The 23,546-nt window shown below is 51.5% G+C and overlaps 1 protein-coding gene across 6 annotated transcripts in view; it reads right to left on the bottom strand.

Moving 5' to 3' along the window:
* ANKRD44 (ankyrin repeat domain 44) overlaps positions 1 to 14,675 on the bottom strand; it is a 195,330-nt gene extending 180,655 nt beyond the window's left edge. For 3 of the 6 annotated variants that reach the window (XM_036421402.2, XM_036421405.2, XM_036421403.2), the window contains exon 1: positions 14,496 to 14,674. In XM_036421402.2, the coding sequence (XP_036277295.1) occupies positions 14,496 to 14,522 (27 nt within the window). In that variant the 5' untranslated portion in view covers positions 14,523 to 14,674. Of the gene's footprint in view, positions 1 to 14,495 lie in introns of all 6 variants that reach the window. The other 3 variants (XM_036421404.2, XM_036421407.2, XM_036421408.2) reach the window with 2 other exon arrangements.
* Between the last annotated feature and the right edge of the window lie 8,871 nt (positions 14,676 to 23,546).

Here is a 23,546-nt window from a genome sequence, read left to right as displayed (position 1 = left end):
AATCAATGATTCCTCTCATCATCGATGTTTCTATCTGTCTCTTCCTCTCCCTTCTTCTCTGAAACCAATAAAAATATTTTTAAATAGATAGATAGATAGATAGATAGATAGATAGATAGATAGATAGCAATTAAGAGATTTGGCCTGTCTGTCCATCTCAGGCATGCCCCATCACATGTTCCTGCAAAATAAACCCTGGTGGAACAGATTACAGAAAAGGGAAACAGGCATGGCTGAGACAGAACCCAAACATTAGAGGCATCAATACAATTATAATAGTGTCAGATTCTGCAAGATTGGAGATTTCAGTGTGGTCACCGCTGACAAAATCAAGGCTCCGGTTTTATCACTGAGCGCTGGTGGGAGTAATTCAGCCCTTTCAGCTCCCAGGCCAATGCCTGAGCCTCTGCTCTGACCTTGGGCGAGTCTGAGAGCGCTGCACCCCAATGTTACAGCAAAGGAGCAGGCCAGCCATTGGGCACAAGGAGGAGAGTACTGCATTGGCCACTGGAGCTGGAGTCTCCGTTGATACTAATAGCCCTCACCAGTTTGGCTCAGTGGATAGAGCATCCACCTGCAGAGTGCAGGATCCCAGGTTCGATTCCAATCAAGGGCATGTACCTTGGTTGTGGGCACATCCCCAGTAGGGAGGGTGCAGGAGGTGGCTGATTGATGTTTCTCTCTCATCGATGTTTCTGACTATCTCTCTGTTAAAAAAAATCAAAAAAATATATCTTTAAAACAAAAAGAATGAACGCTATTATGAACTATGGACTTTGCAGGACAATGATGGGTCGATGCCAGTTCATGGATTCTCACAAACGCACCGACCAGGTTCCAGGTGTCGGTAGTGGGGGAGGCTGGAGAGGGGCAGGCAGCATAAGGAAACTCCGTACTTTCTGCTCATTTTTGCTGTGACCCTAACACTTCTCTAGACAATAAGATCTATTTTACATCATTTAAGACATCACAACTAGATGTCCTAAGTCATGTAAAAGTACATGTCCTCCAACCGAAAAAAAAAAAAAAACAATGGATACAGCAGCTGAGGAAGAGGTTAAATCTCCCGCAGCCAGAAAAGGAAAAGTGTAAGAAGTAGCCACTGTCTGTCCGTGGGGCCTGCCTGTGACGTCACAGAGGGCTTGGCGGAGAGGACGTGTCTCTGTTTGGTCTAGACACGAGCGAGCGAGCGAGCGAGAGGAACCAGCCGCACCAGGCATCGGATTCCAGCATCCTCTTCGGAGGGCCTTTGCTGACGCTGGGAAACGCTCCCAGGACAGCGCTCCCCGTGCAGGCTCACACACACTTCGGCGTGGATTCCACACCCAGAGGCCTCGCCTCCGGTTTGGGAACCGACGCAGACACAGCATCTACTTTCAGAGTTAAGTGGCTGTCGGAGGGGCTCCCTCCAGCCACGGGTTTGCCAAGCACCAGTTATAAAAGCAGAACCTGAACCTTTCACTATAGAAATCAGCTTTCAAATACAGTGAATTCTAATTAAAATTTCAAACCTAACGAGAAACAGCACTCCTCACAGCCTGCTCCCATCCGAGCAGCTGCACAGAGTGGAGCAGCAGGAGGGGCGCACAGGGGTCGGAGAGGATGTCTCCTGGGCACCAAATAAGGTCTCAAATGCTGGCACAATACGTTGTCTGAACCTTCACACACGCACAACTGACTTTCCATCAAGTACCTACGCACTAGAACAGTCCAACAGAAACGCAGACACTGGGAAAGCAATGTTATCTGGCTTGATTAATGTAAGATATTTTAAGTGAGACTCTATGTAAAAACATTATAGATCCCTCTACTTTCCCTCAAGTGTTCAAGGCTTACAAAATAGAGACAGACACATAGGTACGGAGAACAGACTGACAGCTGTCAGCGGGGAGGGGTGAAAGGTGTGAAGGGAGGTTGGGGTAAAACGTTGCCTCTTGAGCATCATGAGGAGGCCAGCGTGGCCCTCCCTCAGGCCACCCAGGATCGGTGGCAGGATCATCTTCACCCTTTAGACTAGGGGTGTCGAACTCAATCAGAGAAGGGGCCAAAATCTAAAATCCAGCCTAAATCGCGGGCTGAATGGTTTACTGAACAGTCATAAACTGTCATTGTGATGGAAACGCAGCGGAGTGCAGTGATGACAGCGCGGTGCGGGCCACATTGCAAGGCCTGGCGGGATGGATTTGGCCCGCGGGCCTTGTGTTTGACACATGTGCTTTAGACTCTTTGGGACTGAGCCAGATACTCCAACCAAGACCCCACAGGAACAGTGATTTCCTGTGCCAGTCCTTCCAGAGCTGCCTGTCTAAAATCCTGCAGATATTGTCCTAGCCCTGTGGTCGGCAAACTGCGGCTCTTTGGCCCCCAGAGTGTGGCTCTTCCACAAAATACCACAGCCTGGGCAAGTCTATTTTGAAGAAGTGGCATTAGAAGAAGCTTAAGTTTAAAAATTTTGACTCTCCAAAGAAACTTCAGTCGTTGTACTGTTGATATTTGGCTCTGTTGATTAATAAGTTTGCCAACCATTGCCCTAACCGGTTTGGCTCAGTAGATAGAGCGTCGGCCTGCAGATTGAAGGGTTCCAGGTTCGATTCCGGTCAAGAGCATATACCTTGATTGCAGGCACATACCCAGTGGGGACAGTGCAGGAGGCAGTTGATCGATGTTTCTCTCTCATCGATGTTTCTAGCTCTCTATTCCTCTCCTTCCCTCTCTGTAAAAAAATCAATAAAATATATTTAAAATCCTGCAGATATGGGATGGGGGTAGGTGAGTGATAACCAAACATCCTCCTGGACCATTTCCTTAACTGAGGTGGAGGGTGGTGGGCTGTTAAAGGGCTATTCGTATCGAGCTCCACGCCACACACTTAGTGACTACACATAGTTAACCAAGTCCAAGAACAAACTCCACCAAAACACGCATCACTACGTTCCACCACCCATCTTTTTAACCAGGGCTATTTATGTTAACAAAAAATTAATCACCTTCTGTCCTTCCTGTCTTCAAGATTCCAGGAGGAAGGAAGAAGGTAAACAGTATGGGACGGGGAAGGATGGTGAGAGGGGAGAAAATCCAGCAGCAGAAACTGGCACCAGATCATTCATTCATCCATTCACCAGCCACTACTAACCTACCACACGTTAGCCGGAGCCCTGCATGCTAACATTGGGGACACCTGGCAGCTCAGTTAGAGTCCTCTCCATACACAAGGTTTGGGGTTCAATCTCTGGTCAGGGGACACACAAGAATCAACCATTGATGCCCAGCTGGCATGGCTCAGTGGTTGAGGGTTGACCTATGAACCAGGAGGTCAAGGTTCAATTCACGAGCAGGGCACATGCCCAGGTTGTGGGCTCGATCCCAAGTAGGGAGCATACAGGAGGCAGCCCATCATTGATGTTTCTATCTCTCCCTCTCCCTTCCTCTCTGAAATCAATAAAAATATTTTTTTTAAAGAATCAGCCAGTGAACACATGAATAAGTGGAACAACAAATCAATGGTTCTTCCTCTCTCTTTCTCTCTCTCTTAAATCTATTTTTTTTTTTTTTTACATTAAAAAGCAGGAGTTTGGTTCAATGGATAGAGCATCTGCCCACATCCTGAATGGTTCCAGGTTTGATTCCAGCCAAGGGTACGTACCTCGGTTGCAGGCTGGATCTGGGGCCCTGGTTGGGAGCACGTGCAGAGGCAATCAACGGATGTCTCTCTTTCACATCAATGTTTCTCTCTGTCTCTCCCTCTCCCTCCCACTCTCTCTAAAAATTAATGGGGAGATGTCCTCCAGTGAGGATTAACAAAAGAAAAAGTAGCGGTGCAATCGTTTTCCCCTTGAAAGGAAGAGCAAATAAATGGCTCAGCTCCAACCTCTCTAAGCCACACTCTAAGCAGAGGGCTAAACACGGATCAAAGCCAGAAGCGAGGGGCTCAGCGAACACGCTCCCCCTTCTACAAAGAAGAAAAGTGAACGCACTCCCTCAATCCTCCTGCAACAGACACGTCTAGTGATCAGGCGGTTCTGTGACAACGCTCCCTTCAGACAGTAATGCCAGCGAGTTCTCCCGGAGCTCTAAAAGGCAAGCAGAGCCCACTGTGAAGGCATTGCGGGTGAGGGTGCGGGAGAGCCTTCGCTATCTCAGCGCTATTACCAGTCTCGAGTGTTTGCACACCAGAAGGAAGGGCCACAGCCTTCTGTACACGTATCCCTGATGCCTCACCTGAGGGGGACCGTGAGGCAGCAGCATCCTTTGGGCCTGAACACCACGGGCTCCCTCTTCTAGGCCAGCTCAGAAGTGGATGATGGGAAAGATGGCATGATACTAGAAACCACGTAATTACCCAGGTGGCCGACCAGGATGCCATCTCAGGGGTTTACACAGTGCTTCAGCTGCACCCTAAATATAACCGGAGAAATGACACGTGATTCCTCAAGTGCTCAGTGGGTTAGAGCGTTGTCGCCATCCTGATATGCCAAGGTTGTAGGTTCGATCCCTTGTCAGAGTCAATACAAGAATCAACCAACGAATGCATAAATAAGTGGAACAACAAATTTCTCTCTCTCTAAAGATCAGTCAATAAGTTTAAAACGCACACAGCCCTGACCGGTTTGGCTCAGTGGAATGAGCGTTGGCCTGCAGACTCAAAGGTCCCAGGTTCGATTCCAGTCAAGGGCATGTACCATGGTTGCAGGCACATCCCCAGTAAGGGGAGTGCAGGAGGCAGCTGGTCGATGTTTCTCTCTCATCGATGTTTCTAACTCTCTATCCCTCTCCCTTCCTCTCTGTAAAAAAATAAATAAAATGCTTTTTTTTTTTAATTTTTAAACACACACACAGGGCAGGCAAATGAAAAGCAAGAGCTCTGTCCCCACTAAGAGCCAACGAGCTAGTAAACCAGTGCCCTCCGACAGATGGGGATTCAGTGTTCCCTCCTGTCTCCCCGGATCACTGGTGAGATAGCTCAGGAAGTGAGGAAGGTTTTCAGACAGCGGAGGTCCTGAGTCGTTGGCAGTGTTTTCTAACATTACACCCTCCATGAGTTCCTTTACAAGCCTCCTTTATCCACAAGTGTCTTCAGCCTCCACTCTTTCTCTCCGGAAGGTCAGAAGAGAAAGAGGAAGCTACCCTTTCAGACGAAGGACGACATGTGGTGCCTGAGCTCCCTTTTGCCCCTCGCTAACCAGTTCAAGATGCCCGCTTCTTCCCAGATCAAACGGAACTCCAGGCCGAGAAGGCGTTTGGAATAACTCGGAGGCTCTGGACCAGCAAGAGGTGGGGCTGATTCTCTTCATAGTTACAGTGACGTGAATACTGGAAACCACACACACAAGCCCCCTCTCTTTCTCTCCCTTTTTCTCCCTCCCCCCACCTTCCCCAAAACGTGTCACTCACACAGAAAATACCACACTTAGCTTCAGAACTTTCCAGAATAAGGAGAAACATTGGATGAGTAGATACTATTGATATTTATTTTTAACTAGATCATTTCCGTTTGTGTGATTTAAGTGTATCTTTAAAAATATATTTGTTTACATTGACTCCCCGTAAACCCAAGCCACTTACATCCCCATGACAATCCACAGTCTCGACTCAAAAAAAACCTGAACGTCGTATTTTTAGCACACAATGGGAGAGGTGAGGGCTTCTGTTTCACTCTCCAACGGGAGCGGAAAAGGCCTCCTCCCCCAGGGGGGCCGCGGAGAGCCGCAAAGGTGCGCTTTCCTTGTTCCGGATCCACATCTGGAGCTCACAAATCCCGCTTAAAAGGCAAATGATTTAAAACATAAACACGTGGCTTCCTTCTCTACAGTGATGGCTAAAATGATCCAAGAATAAAATAAAATAAAATAAAACCCGGAATACAAACAAACTATTGTTTTAAAGAGGATTAAAAAAAAAAAAAAAGTAAAAGCAGACTGTGAAAGCTAGCTGAGCTTCCACTTTCTCCTGAAGAAAATAATAAAAGCAAGAATCCCCCTCTCGATCCCATCAGCACCAGAGCAAGTGCAGCTTCGGTAACACGCAGGCTGCCAGCGTGCGTACCTCTGTCTCCGGGCCCGCAGTGCCCGGGCTGGGCTGGGTCAGAGCAGCGGTGGACAGACTTTTCCTGAAAACGGCCAGGAGTAAGTGTTTTCAGCTTTGAGGGACGTACAGGAGAGCAGCCGCCGGGGGCACCGAGTGAGTGACGGACGCTGTGTCCTGATACACTTTCATTTACGCACACTGAAATGGGGATTTCATATAATTGTCATCAGTCTCCAAAGATTATTCTTTGAATCTCTTTCAACCACTTAGAAAGTAAAAACTGCTTTTAGGCCAAATAAACCCCCTACATTGGTTGTGAGGCTTCTGTCTCAGCAGGGGTGGGCCCCCCCGAAGGCTGGACCTGGCCCCCCGGAGGCCTGAGACCTTCCAGCCTCCTGGGAGCACAGCTCTGGTCATTTCTCTTCCACTGAACTACACTCTGGCCCTTCCAATCCTGGAACTCCAAGAAATAGAATCAGGGTGGCTCAAGAGCAGTGCTCAACATTATTAAACATTATTTTAGCCCAGCCGGTATATCTCAGTGGTTGAGCATCAACCTATAAACCAGGAGGTCACAGGTTCAATTCCTGGCCAAGGGCACGGGCCCAGGTTGCAGGCTCGATCCCCAGTGTGGGGTGTGCAGGAGGCAGCCGATCAATGATTCTCTCTCATCATTGATGTTTCTCTCTCTCTCCCTCTCCCTTCCTCTCTCTGAAATCAGTAAAAACGTATTTTAAAAGTAAGTTATTTTAAAGAACAGTCTAGGAGTGAATACCAATTCAGCTTAAGGTTCAAGAGCATCTGTACGTGCACCTCAGAACGTAATGCGGTCAACCTCCCTCCCACTGCCAGCTCCTTTTCCCTTAAAAAAAAAAAAAAAAAAAAAAAAGTGTCTGTTTCTCTCCTCCTGTCCTTCTTTCTTTATTCTATCGGGTTTTCATGTTCCTGTGACCTCTTTTCTTTTGCCCTCCCCCTTACCTGGGTATCACCTCAGCCTGAAATACATTTTAGAATTAAAGTACAAGTACGTATCCAGTCATGTTTAACTCGCCTCCTCTTTTCAATAGCACGCTATAATTTTTAAAGAAAGAAAAAAAAGATTCCAAATGAAAATGGCTTTTTACAAAAGATCCTGCCGCTGACTTTTTTAATCACTTTTTTTTTTTCCAGAGAATTTTATGATTTTCTACATTCATTTACAGACTCACTCAAGGCTTGAAATGTTACACCGATGTTTTTCAGAAATTCAGCCCTGGTGATTTTGTTGTGACCATTGCTCTAAGCAACTATCTTGCTCTTAGACACTTCCTCAAAAAGACGTGGTTTTATACTTCTGCGAAGAGGAAGTGGCCTTCTTACAACTCATTTTCAGTTCTTTCTGGCAACTTAAATCAAGAATGGCTGCAAACGCCTCCGAATTTTTTCCACACACATTTATTCTTCAGTCAAATTAACTGAGTCCATTGATTTGTTAAAATCAAAATGAAAGAGAAATGCACCTCTTCAAGCTGTAGGAAGCAAAATGCTATACTTGTGTGTTTTTCAATGCTACAATTCAAACCAAAGTACAGAGATTTCACACAAAAATAAAACAAAAAGGGACACCTCTTAGCAATGTTGTTTAAGTTAGAGAGGAAGAAGGCCAAGCAAATGAGCATAAATTAAAAACAAAAAAAAAATAATAAAAGCCATATCCTCATAGAGCTGAAATTGATCCTCAATAACTAGCCTCTTTTTTAAATATATTTTTATTGAGTTTTTAAAAATATATTTTATTGATTTTTTACAGAGAGGAAGAGAGAGGGAGAAAGAGATAGAAACATCGATGAGAGAGAAACACTGATCATCTGCCTCCTGCACCCTCCCACTGGGGTGTGCCCGCAACCAAGGTACATGCCCTTGACCGGAATCGAACATGGCCCTTGAGTCTTCAGGCCGATGCTTTATCCACTGAGCCAAACCGGCTAGGGCTTTATTGAGTTTTTACAGAGATGAAGGGAGAGGGATAGAGAGTTAGAAACATCGATGACAGGGAAACATTGATCAGCTGCCTCTTGCACACCCACTACGGGGATCAAGCCTGCAACCAAAGTACATGTCCTCCACTGAAATTGAACCCAGGACCTTTCAGTCCACGGCGCTCAATCTACTCCACATGTGTCAAACACAAGGCCCGCGGGCCAACTCCGTCCCGCCAGGCCTTGCAATGTGGCCTGCACCGCGCTGTCATCACTGCACTCCGCTGCGTTTCCATCACAATGACAGTTTATGACTGTTCAGTAAACCATTCGGCCCGCGATTTAGGCTGGATTTTAGATTTTGGCCCCTTCTCTGATTGAGTTCGACACCCCTATACTAAGCCAACCCTGTCAGGGCGACAACTAGCCTCTTTAGTTTGACAAGTGAGGAACCAGGTAGAGATTCAAGGACTATTTATCGCGTGCCTGCCATGGGGCACTTGCTGTACAAAGACTTTTTCCCACGTGACTGTCACAACTTCCCCATAAAGCAATTACTGTGATACCCATCTTACAGTCTAGGCAGGTGGCATCTCAGGAAGATGGACATAGCCAGTGAGAGCCCAGATGTGACTACAGTCCAGATCTCCAAACATCACTCAGTATTGTCGTAACCATGCCACTCCCAGGTAGCACGCTGGGAAATTGCTCAGGAAGACGCCACAATATTTTAAAATTTTAAATACACAGTGATAGAGTAACCAGGAACCTTGATATAAGACTGCTTGTGAGCCCTAGCTGGTTTGGCTCAGCGGATGGAGCATTGGCCTGCGAACGGAAGGGTCCTTGGTTCGATTCTGGTCAAGGGCACATGCCTGGGTTGTGTCTGAAACCGGAGGATGGTCCTGACTGCATGTCCATCGTTTCATGTTACACTTCAGCCCGCACAAGTGCGCATTACGTTGTTGAAAACGAAATCTCTGTCAAGAATGCTTCAGTCCTATTTCTGGCACAAACAACTGGGCCTTTTGGGGTTTATATTTACTCTCTGTTTAGAGGAAATGAGGAAGTTAAAAACTTTTTTTTTTTAAGTGTCAATCAATCCAGGGCTAGACCTTATGTGCTGCCGCAGCCAACTATTTCAGAGAAGCATAAATCCCAGCTACTTGGAAAAGCCACTGGCTCTGTGTTCCAGAGAGAAATGCTGACACGGCCATGCAGACAGGAGTTGTGCCTGGCAACCTACACTGGAGACTAGAAGGGAACACATCGCGATGTCAAGAGGGGTTCTGGCTGAGTACAGAGACTTCAGAGGGTTTGGGCTGTTTGTCTAGCTTTCTAATTTTCTAAAAGGATTCTAGTTTATATACTCATCACCAAGGGCGGGGGGGGGGGTGGATCACTAAGTTACCCACCAACATCTCACTCCCCAGGGGTGGGGGGTGAGGCTAACGGGTCAGCCAGGCCCAGGTCAGGCAGGAGGGAGGCTCAGGGCAGCTCCTGACCTCCCAGGCCTGGGGCCGGCCCAGGGCTCCCAGGGGTGCAGGGAGAGCTCACCCCGTGGCCCCTGGAGTGAGACAGACACCCAGGGGTCCAGCGGCCGCACCGCTCTGTCCACTATTAAAAGTATAGCCTAGTGCAGCGTTTTTCAACCGCTGTTCCGCGGCACAGATGTTGCCTGGTGTGCCGTAGGTGCAGACAAGACAAGAATTTTATAATTTTTCACTATTTTGTTTACTTAATATTTCATAATAAAGTAATTATAAAATACTTTCTTTGTGTTTATTTGATTCCTATTCAAGAGAATTACTTTATATATAGTCAATATAGGCACAGAGTTAAATTTTTTAACATTTTCTAATGGTGGTGTGCCTCGTGATTTTTTTCATGAAACAAGTGTGCCTTTGCCCAAAAAAGGTTGAAAAACACTGGCCTAGTGGTTAGAGCCCCACCAATGCCATCAAGGCTGCCAGGACAGGTGGACACCTCGCAGGCTCTCCCCCTGGGTGTGTGCCCTGGGACAGGCCAATCTGCCTCTCCAGTCCTGTTTTCTCCTCTGCAGCACGGGAGTCACAGCACAGTGGCTGTGGGTATTAAGAGCGGTGACTCACAGCCAGGGCACAGTAAGATCGAGATAAATGTAAGCCATTATTAGGTCTCTGCCCCGAAACGCCAGCCCTCCAGTGCACCCCCCCCCCCCCAGACCATGTGACTGGGTCCCCGAACAACTGTCAGAGAATACAGCCTTTCTCTCCCCTCTTCTCCGCGGGAGGCAGGCCCGGAGCGCAGGGTGTGCTGTGAGCCGGGTGGGAGGGGGAGCGAAGGGGGTGGGGCAGCCCCCGGAGGTGGCCAACAGGCCCCAGGGCCCCACACCAGGGGCCAGAAACCCCGCTTTCCATGTTGCAGGGATCCTCCATTCCTGCCACCGCCCGGGCTGCCAGCCACCGCCTCTGACACGGAGATGAGGAGCTCAAGGGTGCGCCCGGGCTTGGCAAGGCGACACCACGCCAGCAGCCTCGGGGCAGCAGCGCCCAGCAGGCCGCCCGCCCGCCCAAGCGGTGCGTCTGCAGGCAGCCCTCACCAGAGGGGGCATCCCGCGGGCCCCGGCGGGTTCAGGTGAGAACAGTCCCCAGGTGACCGTTTCAGAGGCCCGACCCACTTCCCGTCTGACTTCACAGCTCTGAAACCGCTTGTAGGGGCCCCCGCTGGAGAGATGGCCTCACGCTTAAAATCACTGCAGCGCCGCCCGCCAGCATGTCTCAGTGACGGAACCTCCACCTCTGAACCAGGAGGTCATGATTCGATTCCTTTCAGGGCACGTGCCCGGGTTGTGGCTCGATCCCCAGAGTGGGACGTGCAGGAGGCAGGCGATCCATGATTCTCTCTCGTCATGGATGTTTCTATGTCTCTCTCCCTCTCTGAAATCAGTGTGTGTGTGTGTGTGTGTGTGTGTGTGTTTAAATCACTGCACTGCCTTACCTATGTGGCACAAAGGGCAGCCCCCAGAAGCTCAACAGCAAATCAAACAGCAGAGCTTCATGGCTCATGAGCCAAAAGGCGTTACATTCGTAGGTGAACAGAATTTTCCTTCCCAAACTTAAAATGACCTAATTTTTTTTGTTTTTGGCTTTTGTTTTTTGGGTTTTTTTTTAATATATTTTTATTGATTTTTTTACAGAGAGAAAGGGGGAGAGATAGAGAGCTAGAAACGTCGATGAGAGAGAAACATCGACCAGCTGCCTCTTGCACACCCCCTACCGGGGAGGTGCCCGCAACCAATGTACATGCCCCTGACCGGAATCGAACCTGGGACCTTTCAGTCCGCAGACCTATGCTCTACCACTGAGCCAAACCGCCTTTGGCAACCTCGTGTTTTGTTTTTTTTTAATCCAAGATACAAATAAACAGCCTGGTGTCCACTTGGAGACAACGATGACCTGGCTGTCCTCATCACAGAGGTGAGCGTGCTCCGTCTCCTCACGGGACCGCCCACCCTGGCCTGCTCCAGCCCCGGAGGCCCACGTCCTACGGAAACCCCCAGCCCCTGCAGACAGGATGGCGGTCCCCCCGTCACTGGAACATGATGTGCGTTGTGTGCAGAGGCAGGCAGAGCAGACACAGTGACAACTGCAGAACTGCCAAATGCCAAGTGCGTTTGGAGCAACAGCTTCCAGTTCCTTCTCGTAGTAAAAAAAACAAAACACCAAAAACTGAAAACCACACGTGTCCCCGCCTCCCCCTTTCTTTCTTTTCACTCTTCCAAAGCAGAGCCAGGAGGGGAGCCCTCCTCCCGGGGTCTCCCTGGAGGAGGTGCAGGACTGACTGCTGAAGCGGTGACCGGTGGCCAGCCGCACAGCCCAGCGAGCTCGGGACCCAGCGTGGGCCAGACAGGAAATGTCGGCTTCCATCACTCCCACTCCGGGCGCGCTCAGAACAAACCCAGACCCCTTGTGATGTGGGCCATCAGGGCAAGAGTGTGTCCTCAAGCTCCAAACCCAGCAGCCTTGGCAGAAATCAAGCTTCACCACACACACACGGGGCATTGGACAGATGAGGGGGCGTCAGGAACAGTCCGGAACAGATGGCCGGACGGAGACCCAGGCACTCAGTCTTCCACACAGGGTCCAGCGGGGCCTCGGAGCCGGCTCCCCGCCCGCCGTGGAGCCCGGGAGCCCGGCTAGTGCAGGAGGAGCTTAAACCACGGGGGTTTCAGCCTCTGGGGAGGCCCGGAACCCGCTTCTAAGAATCTCGAGTTTCAAACTGAAAGGTAAGGCTATATAAGGCAAGGAAGGTCACACACTTCCTGGACCCAAAGCCACACGGAAACCATGGCTGCCCACCACCCCACCCCACCCCGAACACCTCCCCGGCCAGCCTTCCTCTGGCTTTGCCCAGAAATGGGCCGGCGAGTTACAGGTGGCCTCAAGTCGTGGAACTCCTGGTCCTTTTCCGCATCCGGCACCAGAGGAGCCCCATGAGGGCCGCTCAGCCCTTCCGTTCTCCCCACAGTCACACCACTTGGTTGGGGGCAGGGAGGTGTGTAGTCACACCTAAGATGTAAACGTTTTAAAAGGTAAGTCCTGAAGAACAAGCAACTTTCTTTCTTGTAAGACCAGGTCGCGCACTTTTCACTGGTGTTGACAGCGATTTAGAAGACGAGGCCTTCCGGGAACCCTTTCAACACACCCAGTGACAGGACAGGGGCGTCTTAACCTCCGCAGAAAGCACAGGGCCTGGGAGGCGAGCAGCAGATGTACTTCCCTTCTCCGGATCTGTTCCTTCGTTTTAAACACGAAGCATTTGGGCTAAGATGCTCTCTCTTTTTTTAAAATAATTTTTATCGATTTTATATATATATATGTATGTGTGTGTATATATATAGATAGATAGATAGATAGAGAGAGAGAGAGAGAGAGAGAGGGAGGGAGGGAGGGAGGGAGAGAGAGAGAAACATCATTGATGAGAGAATCATTGATCGGCTGCCTCCTGCACATCCCCTACTGGGAATGGAGCCAGCAACCCCCGCGTTGTGCTCTGACTGGGAATCGAACCATCCACCACATGCTCAACAGCTAAGCCATGCCATCCGGGCAAAGACGGTCTTTGGGGTCCCTTACTACTCCAAAATTCTGCGTGACATGTTGTGACTGTGATAATAACAATAATGAGTACTGGAAGTATTTTTGGTACTTTAAAGATTTGGGAGTAGCAGACAGTACAGTGAGTAGCGTGTACTGGCAAAGAGGACAAGACCCTGTCAGACTACAACTGGAAGATTTAACCCGAGCAAATGTCCAACAGTTGTCCCAGTTTGTGACCAAAAGGTGGGGGGAATCCCACTATCAGCTTACACACACTTTTAACTGCTCTGGGACCACGGGGACAAGCTGATTCCTCGCAGTGACCAGCTGCTCCTCCTGCTAAATTTAACGTGTGTTTTAATTGGGTGATCTATCCCCCACACGGGGTAGACAGGGTGGGGCGGGGGGTAAATCCTTAGGGGAAGCAAACCAAAGCTTTGACTCTGAGAGGGAGGCAGGAGGGCAAACCATTGCGGTGACACTGTATTTAAGCTCAGGATGTTCTCAGGGCCGGACCCGGCTTGGGGGGGGGGGGGGCCCCACCAGGGGCAGCCACGCGGGGAAGTCAGAGATGCTTAAGGCCGAGCGCGGGGACCGTCCCACGGGGTGTCAGGCCTGCCGGCCCACCAAAGCAACATTTCTGCACCCCCGGAGAACAGGCAGCAAGAGGGGGGAGCGGGCTGGTCTTCCTTCCGTGCCAGGGGCTGCCAGAGGCTCGGTCCTGCAACTTTGGTGGGTCCCCCAGTGTCCCTGCGCCCAGAGCAGCCGGGCCGGGGCCGGGGCCGCCGAGGCGAGGCGCTTCCACTCCGCAGCGGACCCCCGGGGGCTGCCCACGAGCCCCGCTCTGCACCAGGCTCCGCCAGGAGAGCCACCGGCTGCTGGGCACGGGCAGGGCACCCCTCCCTGTGCGCGGGTCCTCGCCCCTGGGCCGGTCCGGGCCCCCCGCGCCCCGCGCACGGCCCGGGCAGCCGAAGAGGAAGTGGGGCTGTCATGTCAACCGGCGGAGACCGCGGGCACCCGGAGCGGCGGGGGCCGGGCCGGGCTGGGCGCAGGGTCCCGGCTGCGTCCTCCTCCCGCTCCATCCCGGTCCTCGCCCGCCCAGCGGCGCCGACCAGCCAGCCCTCCCCGCAGACCAGCAGCCCTGGGCGCCCCGGAGCGGCCGCCGGCGGAGCCCCCGCTGCGCAGCGGGCACTGAGCTCCCCTCCCCCTGCCCCGCGGGTCCGGGGATCGCACACCCGCGCCCCCTCCCCGAGCCCAGGCGCAGCTCCGGCGGCCCGGGCGGGAGTGCGCGGGGCCGGAGCCGGAGCTGGAGCTGCAGCCGCAGCCGCACACCCTCCCCGCGCGGCGTAAACAGCCCCGGGCGCCCCCGCCCGCGCCGCGCCCCCTCCCGCCGCCCGCGCCCCGCGCCCCGCGCCCCTCTCCCCGGCCCTACCTGGTCGCTGAGTTTGAGCACCGCCATCCTCCCGGCCCGCGGAGGGCTCGCCGGGCCCGGGGAAGCGGAAGGGATGGCCGGGGGCAGGGAGAATCCGGCTCCCGAATTTGACAGCCCTCCCCCGGCTCCTCCCCGCGCCCGGAGGCCGGCGCTGCGAGTGGGGCCGCGGAGCCCGCCCGCCGCCTTCGCACAGGAAGTGCCGGCCCGGCCCGGCCGCCTGACATCACCGCCGCCGCCTCCCGCTGCCACAGGCCGAGGCCGCCGCCTGCCGCCCGCGCCGCGCCTCGCACCCGGGCCCGGCCCGCACCAGCGCCTGCTCCCCGCACCTGCTCCCCGCGCCCCGGCCCCGGTGCCGGCGGGGTGCCCCGGGCTGCGCCTGACCCGCCCGGGTCACACCCCGAGGGACGGAAAGGTGCCCTCCGCACGCCGCCTGCTTCCCCCGGGAGACGGGCCCCATCCAGCCTCTCCCCTCTGTCCCTCCCTGCATCTGAGACCGAGCTGCCCCGGTCCGATGCTCTTCCCGCGGGGAGGCCCTGGACACAGGGTCACTGCTCAGGAGGTGATGCCAGACACCCCTGAAGAATGGGGGACAGGGGCAGGGATGGGGGACAGGGGCAGGGATGGGGCACAGGGGCAGGGATGGGGGACAGGGGCAGGGATGGGGGACAGGGGCAGGGATGGGGGACAGGGGCAGGGATGGGGGACAGGGGCAGGGATGGGGGACAAGGGCAGGGATGGGGCACAGGGGCAGGGATGGGGGACAGGGGCAGGGATGGGGCACAGGGCCAGGGATGGGGGACAGGGGCAGGGATGGGGGACAGGGGCAGGAATGGGGGACAGGGTCAGGGATGGGGGACAGGGGCAGGGATGGGGCACAGGGGCAGGAATGGGGGACAGGGGCAGGGATGGGGGACAGGGGCAGGGATAGGGGACAGGAGCTCGGCCCTCCCACCTCGTCTCCATGGACCTCCCAGCTAGACGACCGCCCCCCCCCCCCCAGTGTCATTGGCCTCTGGGTTTGGTTTTGGGGAAGTGGGTGGGGGGATGGGGGCAGGTGTCATGCAGAGCAAGGAGGACCTGCAGGGCCGCCCTGATGGGGCCTTTGAGGGGTGGTTCTGCCTGTGCCGACTCCCCCGTTTGTACAAAACACAGTGGCCGTGCTCTCCCGCGGCGGAAGGCTCGGCTGTCAAATGCACGGGCTTCGGAGGCAGTGGTACGTTGCAGTCACAGAAGGTGTTGGCGCTTCTGGGATTTGGAGCAAACGTTTATTTCTCACCAACTGTTTACTCCGTGCCTACAGGGTACCAGGTCCTGGGATGACAGGGAGTCAGGGGAGGCAGGGGGGGACGGGGGCATAAGCAAACAGGAGAGCCAGTCGTGGGAGGTGGCCCACATAACCCACATCGTCACCGCTCATGACAGCAATCCCACGCGGAGACCAGAGATCACAGGTGAGAAACGCTTCTGAAGGAACCTGTGACCAAGGAGCCAGACCAGGCTGGGGGTGAGGCAGGCTGCCTGAGAGGGCAGAGGTCCTGAAGGAGGAGCTGAGTGACAAGGGAGTGGGATACTGCTGCCCTGCAGCCCTGTGTGCTCCCTGAGGGCCAGAGAGAGTGCAGGCCGTGGCGTGGAGCAGCAGCCCAGAGCTGGACTTCCTGGGTCAAGACCGAACACCTGCCTTCATTCACAAACCGAGTGTGGACTCTCCCTCCCTGCTTTGTCCCCAAGACTCTACGTAGAAAGAAACTGGGATTCGGATCCTGCAGACCAGGGAGCCTGCCTTCCACTCCCCAAGTCTCGGGGATGCACAAAAGATTGCTCTCCCAGGCTTTGTCAGGCACAAAGCAGCTTGCTCCTGTGGCATCTGTTAGGTAGCTCTTCGTTGCTGCTGCCAGTAGCCCTCCTTATTGCTGTCTTCCTGAGTGGCTCTGGAAGTGGATTGAGTAGGACACTGACTTCTCTACGGAATCATAACCGCCTTCAGAAGATTGATAACGAGTGATTCCATTGGCGCCTGTGCTCCAGACCCACTGTGGTTCATCGTGGACGTGCCTGTGCAGACATGACTGCAGCCTGAAAGGCAGGGGGAGTCATTCTCAACCCTGTCAGGCCCATCATCCCCTTTTGTAACTAGTGTTTTAAACCCTCCCCTGACTATCGTGAAGTGCAATTCACAAATAATATTACCTACCTATGCAAATTTCAAAAAATAAATAAATATGTGTTGTAATTGTATAATAAAGGGAAGTGATTTGTAATTAACTAGAGAGCCAATGCGCAAAGATTCATGCAAGAATGGGCCTTCCTTCCCCTGGCTTCCGGTGCCTTTCTGCTCTGGCTGAGAGCCACCTTTCCACCTTCCCCACTGCCGAGGCCAGAGCAGCTGGGGTGGTGCAGAACGTCTGCGTTGTCCCCGCGTCCTGTCCCTCCCCCAGCCGCCCAGGGCTTGTGTATGAAAATTAACTGGCCATCTTTGTTGGGTTGATTTGCATATTCGCTCCTGATTGGCTGGAAGGCATTGCGGAGGTACAGTCCATTAGCACGTTACTCTTTTATTAGGTAGATATGTATTTCCATAAGTAACTGCTACCACACAGCTCTATCAGAAGACCTAATAAAAGTCAGATGCTTGCACCTGTATGTGGAACCATTGTGAATGAGAGAGCTACAAATGCAGACCAATATCAACGTGCTGTATTACTGCCTCAAATATCAGCATTAGTGTCCAAGGTGACATGACCTATGAAAGGCAGAAAGTCTCCTGGTCAAGTTCCAAACAAAACGAAGGGCAAAGGATTGGGCTAAATGTGTTGATGTGGGCGCATTTACCAGGAAGGCTGGCTTTCATGTGTTAGCTCAAGCACTGAAAGTGACTCCGGAGGCTGCCTTAGTTGGTGAAATGGAACTCTGACTCAGTGGTTGTCCATATTCAATGAGATGACAAAATGTCCCTGGTATGAGGCAGAGAAAGAAACCTGAAATGCTGTGGGGAGGGGACTGTTGGAGTTATGTTATCACAGTGCTCAGCCCCAATCTCCATGTCCCCAGGTGACAGTCTCTACATTCAGGCATTGGAAAATACATTCATTAGTAAGGGGAGCAACAGAAAAGCTCCGCAGTGGCTGGATATGGTGGGAGAGATGCTTTCAGAGAGATGGCTTCCTGATTTCCATGATAATGGGGTCCTGGGATGGCAGTGAGCAAGGGGCAGCGTTTAACTGGCAGGGACAAGGGGGACACGGTGAATGGGCAGCAAGAAGTAACACTCAGAGGTCTTGGTCCCCAGGGATTTTCGGTAGCATCCTAAGTGGCCCTGTGCAGACTTTAGAAATATTCCTTGATCTTTAAAACTGTAGTTCTGCTTTCTGAAACCTGACTGGGGCCATCAAAATGGAAAGGCATTCTTCTCACCCAGTTCCCATACACTGCGCCAGATCACAGACACAGCCCCTTTTCTAAAGGACAGGTGAGGCCCGGCCAGCAGGCTCAGTGGTAGAGCTAGCGACCTATGAACCAGGGGGTTACGGTTCAATTCCCAGTCAGGGCACATGCCCGGGTTGCGGGCTCAATCCCCAGTGGGGTGCATGCAGGAGGCAGCCAATCAATGATTCTCTCTCATCATTGATGTTTGTCTCTCTCTTCCTCTCCATTCCTTTCTAGATCAATAAAAGTATATTTTTAAAAAAACAAGACAGGCTGGTCCCCCTGAGGAAAAACCTTATAGCATCACCATACACATACACTACCAATCTATAATACATGCAAGCCTTTCCCAAAGGAAGCAAATGATGTCCTTACTAGGGTGAGCATGCCCTGGGAAAAAGGAAATACCTGCCCAGATGTTTCAGGGATGACTAGACACTGCTTCACAATTAATGGGCCAAGGCTCTCATCCCCCCAACTGCTGGGGATGCTGCCTGCTGACAGCTTGACATTGCATCATCCCCCAGGGATTGCCCTCCGTCAACAGTCATCGCCTCCTCTAAGGCTACAGCCCCTCGCTGGGCGCTATTCATATCCAACCAGCCCAATGGCAAGTACCCCTGGTCTCAGAACGGGACACCTCTAAAGGGCATCTTAGCTCCAAGGCGCCCCCTAGGATCAGCCGAGTCCTTGCTGCAACCGCATCGCAGACCACCTCTGCCCAGCCTATCTGCCCCCTGGCTCCCCACAGGTGGTGGTCCTAGAGTAAGATTCTTTCCAAAAATCGAGACTTTTTTAAAACACCGGGAAGCGGGACAAATTGTTAAAAAGCGGGTCACCTTATCCTAGAGCCACACTCCAATAACCGGCCCCCGTCTCCATCCCGGAGCCTGTTCCAAAGGGCCCAACCCAACATAGTCACATACTTCGACTTCACGCTGGTCGTTTGGAGTTTGTAACTAAATCAGAAGCACCTTCCTGGCCAAGGCGAAAGCCACTGCAGGGCTGTGAAAACGGATGACTGGGTGAGGGTAAACGTGGAGCGGGTCACCTCACCACCTCAGCATGGGAACGTTGCTATGTTGAAGCTGCTGTGGCCTCTGACTGAACAGTCAAGAGACAGGAGGCCCACGGGTGTCGGGGCTACTGGTGACTCTCACAGACCAGGACACCAAGGGCCCGCAGTCTAGGCTGAGGAGCCTAGGAAACGTGGGCAATGTAATTTTTATAAAGTCTCCTCTGAGACTATTGCTTTTATATATATTATTGATTTTTTTATTTTTTTATTTTTTTTTACAGAGAGGAAGGGAGAGGGATAGAGAGTTGGAGGCCTAAAGTGTAGAGATGCCTCTTTATTTTTCTTCTCTCCACTTCCCCATCTCCTCAACCCCTAAGCCACTCTCCTGGAAACACCGCAGCGCTGACCAGCTCCACGTGGGCACATTCTGACAGTCCTTTTTGCCTTGGGTCCAAAATGCCCGGCCGGGGCTGGTGTGGCTCGGTAGTTGAGCATCGACCCCTGAACCAAGAGGTCACTGGTCCTATTCCTGGTCAGGGCACATGCCCAGGTTGCAGGCTCGATCCCCAGAAAGGGGCATGCAGGAGGCAGAGATTGATGTTTCTCTCTCATCGATGTTTTTTTTCTCTTTCTCCCTCTCCCTTTCTCACTCTCTAAAATCAATAAACACATATTTTTTTAAATTAAAATAAATAAATAAAATGCATATCTGTGTCTTGGGCCAACCGTATTTCTCCTGATCGCCAGACTGCCTTCTTCTCTCTTGGATGTCTCAAAATCATCTCTGTGAAAACTGACCAACAGAAAGCACCTTTAAAATGGAGTCAGGAGGCTAGAAGAGAAAACTCTCAAAAAGGATGCACACTACCGCCCCCAACAGGGAGAGACACACCTTGCCCCTCCCGCAGGCGGTGACACCACACCACCACCTCTGGGGGAGGAAGGAAAGGTCCCTGTAACAGCTCAGCCAATGGAGCCTGCCCTAGCTCAGCCATGAAAACTCACCAAACTTCAACATTTCCGTTCCCTCCCGTGGATGCTGCCTTTACCACGGCCCCTCCCAAGTCCATGAAAGAATGTTCTTCTCTGTTTCTCTGCACTGGCAAGTAGTTTGAACCAAACTGCAATTTTTTTTATTGTTTCCAAATAAACTCATTTGCTAGAGAAAGAGTTGGCTGTCTATGTGTGAAAGGTGCATGTGGAAAAAAAAAGGATTCATGGTCTTCCCCTAACTGACACCTCCCTGCTCCCCGTGTCAGCAGGTGACCCAGTTTGGTAGAAGAACATAACCTGAGGCTCTTCCAAGTCTGATCAACTCTTTTTGTTGTTGTTTTTAAATATATTTTATTGATTTTTTTTTTTTTAACAGAGAGGAAGGGAGAGGAATAGAGAGCTAGAAACATTGATGAAAGAGAAACATCGATCAGCTGCCTCCTGCACACCTCCTACTGGGGATGTGTCCGCAACCAAGGTACATGCCCTTGACCGGAATCGAACCTGGGACCTCTTAGTCAGCAGGCCAATGCTCTGTCCACTGAGCCAAACCAGTCAGGGCTGATCAACAACCCTGTCTTCATGGTATCTCTTCAGTCTCTCATGCCACTCCTGACGTCCAGGACCTCACACCAGACCAGGATGCCTGCCTTGTTGGCACAGCTTCCCGCCCGGTTCCCCGAGTGCACTCTCCACCCCTGGCAGTACAGCCCCTCTCCTCTGGGGGCTGTCCATGGCCTTCAGTCCGTTACAAACATCTGTGTTTGCTCCATTTTCCCAGTCCTCCACTTCCCCACCCTTCGTGCTCCTGGCAGGAAGCCAAACTGCTCCCCTCTGACCTCCCCTCCCAGTGTGTGTGAGTGACCTCCGCTGTGTGGTGCCCTACACAACCCGGAGGCCTTCCACACCGCAGCTTCCCCGGCCCGGCCATCTCCTGCCCCTCTCGGAGCCTGTGACTATTGCTCTTTTCTGTCTGTTATTTCATCTTCTAGGTCCGTGGTCAGCCAACTGCGGCTCGTGAGCCACATGCGGCTCTTTGGCCCCTGGCGTGTGGCTCTTCCACAAAATACCTCAGCCTGGGCGAGTCTATTTTGAAGAAGTGGCGTTAAAAGAAGTTTAAATTTAAAAAATTTGGCTCTCAAAAGAAATTTCAATTGTTGTGCTGTTGATACTTGGCTCTATGAGTTTGCTGACCATGCCTCTAGGTAGTCCTGCTTGTTCTTCGAATCCCAGTGGCTGTAGAACTCACCCGGGAAGCTCTGGGGTACTCACGCCACCTCCAGGTGTAAATGAGGAGTTTCCGCTGAGGCGTCTTCAGCTCGGTGCCCTCTGCTTAGCCTAAGGTGACCAGACATCCTGCTTTTGGCGGGATTCTTTCCAAAAATCGGGACCTTTTTAAAACTGCCGCGGAACGCGGGCCAAATTGTTAAAAAGCGGGATGACTAGTCACCTTAGCTTAGCCCTCTTACTACATGCCACCCTCGCCCTCGATCCTGTAATTGCTGTTTACTTTCCTGACTTCTCCTTCAGGACAGGAACTGTATTTTATCCACCTTTCTGTCTCCAGCTCATTGTACAGTGTCCGATGCAAGGTAGATACAAAACAGATACTTCTGCCGAAACCGGTTTGGCTCGGTGGATAGAGCGTCGGCCTGCGGACTGAAAGGTCCCAGGTTCGATTCCGGTCAAGGGCATGTGCCTTGGTTGCGGGCACATCCCCGGTAGGGGGTGTGCAAGAGGCAGCTGGTCGATGATTTTCTCTCATCGATGTTTCTAACTCTCTATCCCTCTCTCTTCCTCTCTGTAAAAAAAAAAAAATCAATAAAATATATATTTTTTAAAAAACAGATACTTCTGAATAAATGCAACTTTGAGTTTAACCTGGATAAACCTCATTTATTCCTGGCCACATAAGGCTGAGGATGTCTGTCCTCAATGCCATGGAGGGTGATATGGCAGGGGTGGGTGGGATGGCGGTGGAAGAGGGGATGGGGGAATAGTAAATGGTGATGGATATTCGTAAGTCAAATTAAAATGTAAAGGAAGATATAAAAAATGTGTGTGAAATGCTTTGGAAAGTGGAAAGAAGGAGTGAGAGAGACGACAGTGGGCTTGGGACTGTCGGAAAGAGAAGTCAGCGAGGGAAGGCCTGAGAGACTTGCCGGCCATCGTGTGCAAGCCCCGAGCCTGTGCCACTGACAGGAGCAGGCTGTGTCTGGTCTCGAACTAGAACGAGCAGCCAGAAAGCTTACAATGAGGGGAAAGAGGGAAATGACGGGTGTAGTCATGAAGCCGTGTTGTCAGCCCATAACTGGCCAGACAACCTGTGAGTTACAGCTTGCCCATTGCACAAGTAAGCGATTTCATAAATATTGGTCACTAGTCCTGAAGCATCCATCTTACATAAAAACTGCTGTTTGAAATTCTAACCCTGCTATTTGGCTTCTGTAAATGCTTGCTTGCTTGCTTAAATAATAAGGAAAATAAGACTACTCCCACTTCAGAGAGGGCATTAAACCTTCCCCGGACAAAGTTATCAGTGCTGGCACCAGGCCAGGCCTTTGGTTGAGGTCTCAAGGCCTCAGCACATAACAGCTCTTTAGGAACTTGCAAAAAAGGCCGGAAACACCCCATATTTGGGAGACAAAGAAGGTAAAATCATATAAATAGGGAAAATTCGTCCATGTTGGGGCCCAGATTTTGAGAGACATTTTCCTCTGGGTCCGCATGTAATAAAGTGTGACTCCAAACTCTCCAGCTTTCTTTGATTATTCCGGTTCTCTGTAACAGTCCCAGGAGAAGAATGAAAGAAAGAAAAAAAATGTAATGCAGACAAATCGGTACTAACTTACTCCCCAAAGAAAGAATCCTAACTCCATATTCCCTTGATGTCTGACAAGTGGTGTCACAGTCTGCACATACAGGGCAGCCCACTGTGTGTACAGGAAGAGGGGGAAGGAGCTATCTTACTGAATCTCCACTGTGTGCCAGGTACTGTGCCAAGTGCTGTTCATGCCACCATCCTCTCCTGCCACTCCAGACACAGTAACCCTGCCCTCCTTGGTACGAAATCCATATTTGACAAAAGCTTTTACTACTGAACATAGCATTTAAATATTGATGATTTGTTTGCCTGTTGCCCTACTGTGAACTCCCTGAGGACAGGGCCCATTTCAAATTCATCTTTAGATCTCAAGTACATTCAGTACCTGGTCACATAAGATGCCCTCCGTTAAATTTTTATTAACTGAACTAAAAAATACCTTTTCTCATATATAGGACATTGTTAAAAAGTCATTGCCTTCCTATTCCAAAAAATGTCTTCTCTAAACCATATTGCATCATCCACCAAAGGACTTGGAACACAGCAATTATGTCAGGTTTTTGCTATGTCTTTAGGTGCTGGAAGAGTTTCAAGTCTCCCTCGGGACCCCCAATCAAAAGAGGGGGGGAAAGGATAAAATTAGTCTATAACATACACCATACATACTTTTTGTCTTTGCAAAGCACTCTTTTCAACAAAATGTTGTCATCTACGAAATACATCTTCAAAACGAATCACTAAGTGTAAATGTCCCCCATTTCAGTGGCTTTAACAAGTGCAAAGAACAGGACCC

The sequence above is a fragment of the Pipistrellus kuhlii genome, unplaced genomic scaffold (assembly GCF_014108245.1).
Source record: "Pipistrellus kuhlii isolate mPipKuh1 unplaced genomic scaffold, mPipKuh1.p scaffold_m20_p_7, whole genome shotgun sequence".
NCBI lineage: Eukaryota > Metazoa > Chordata > Mammalia > Chiroptera > Vespertilionidae > Pipistrellus > Pipistrellus kuhlii.
This window is presented reverse-complemented; position numbering and strand designations above follow the sequence as displayed.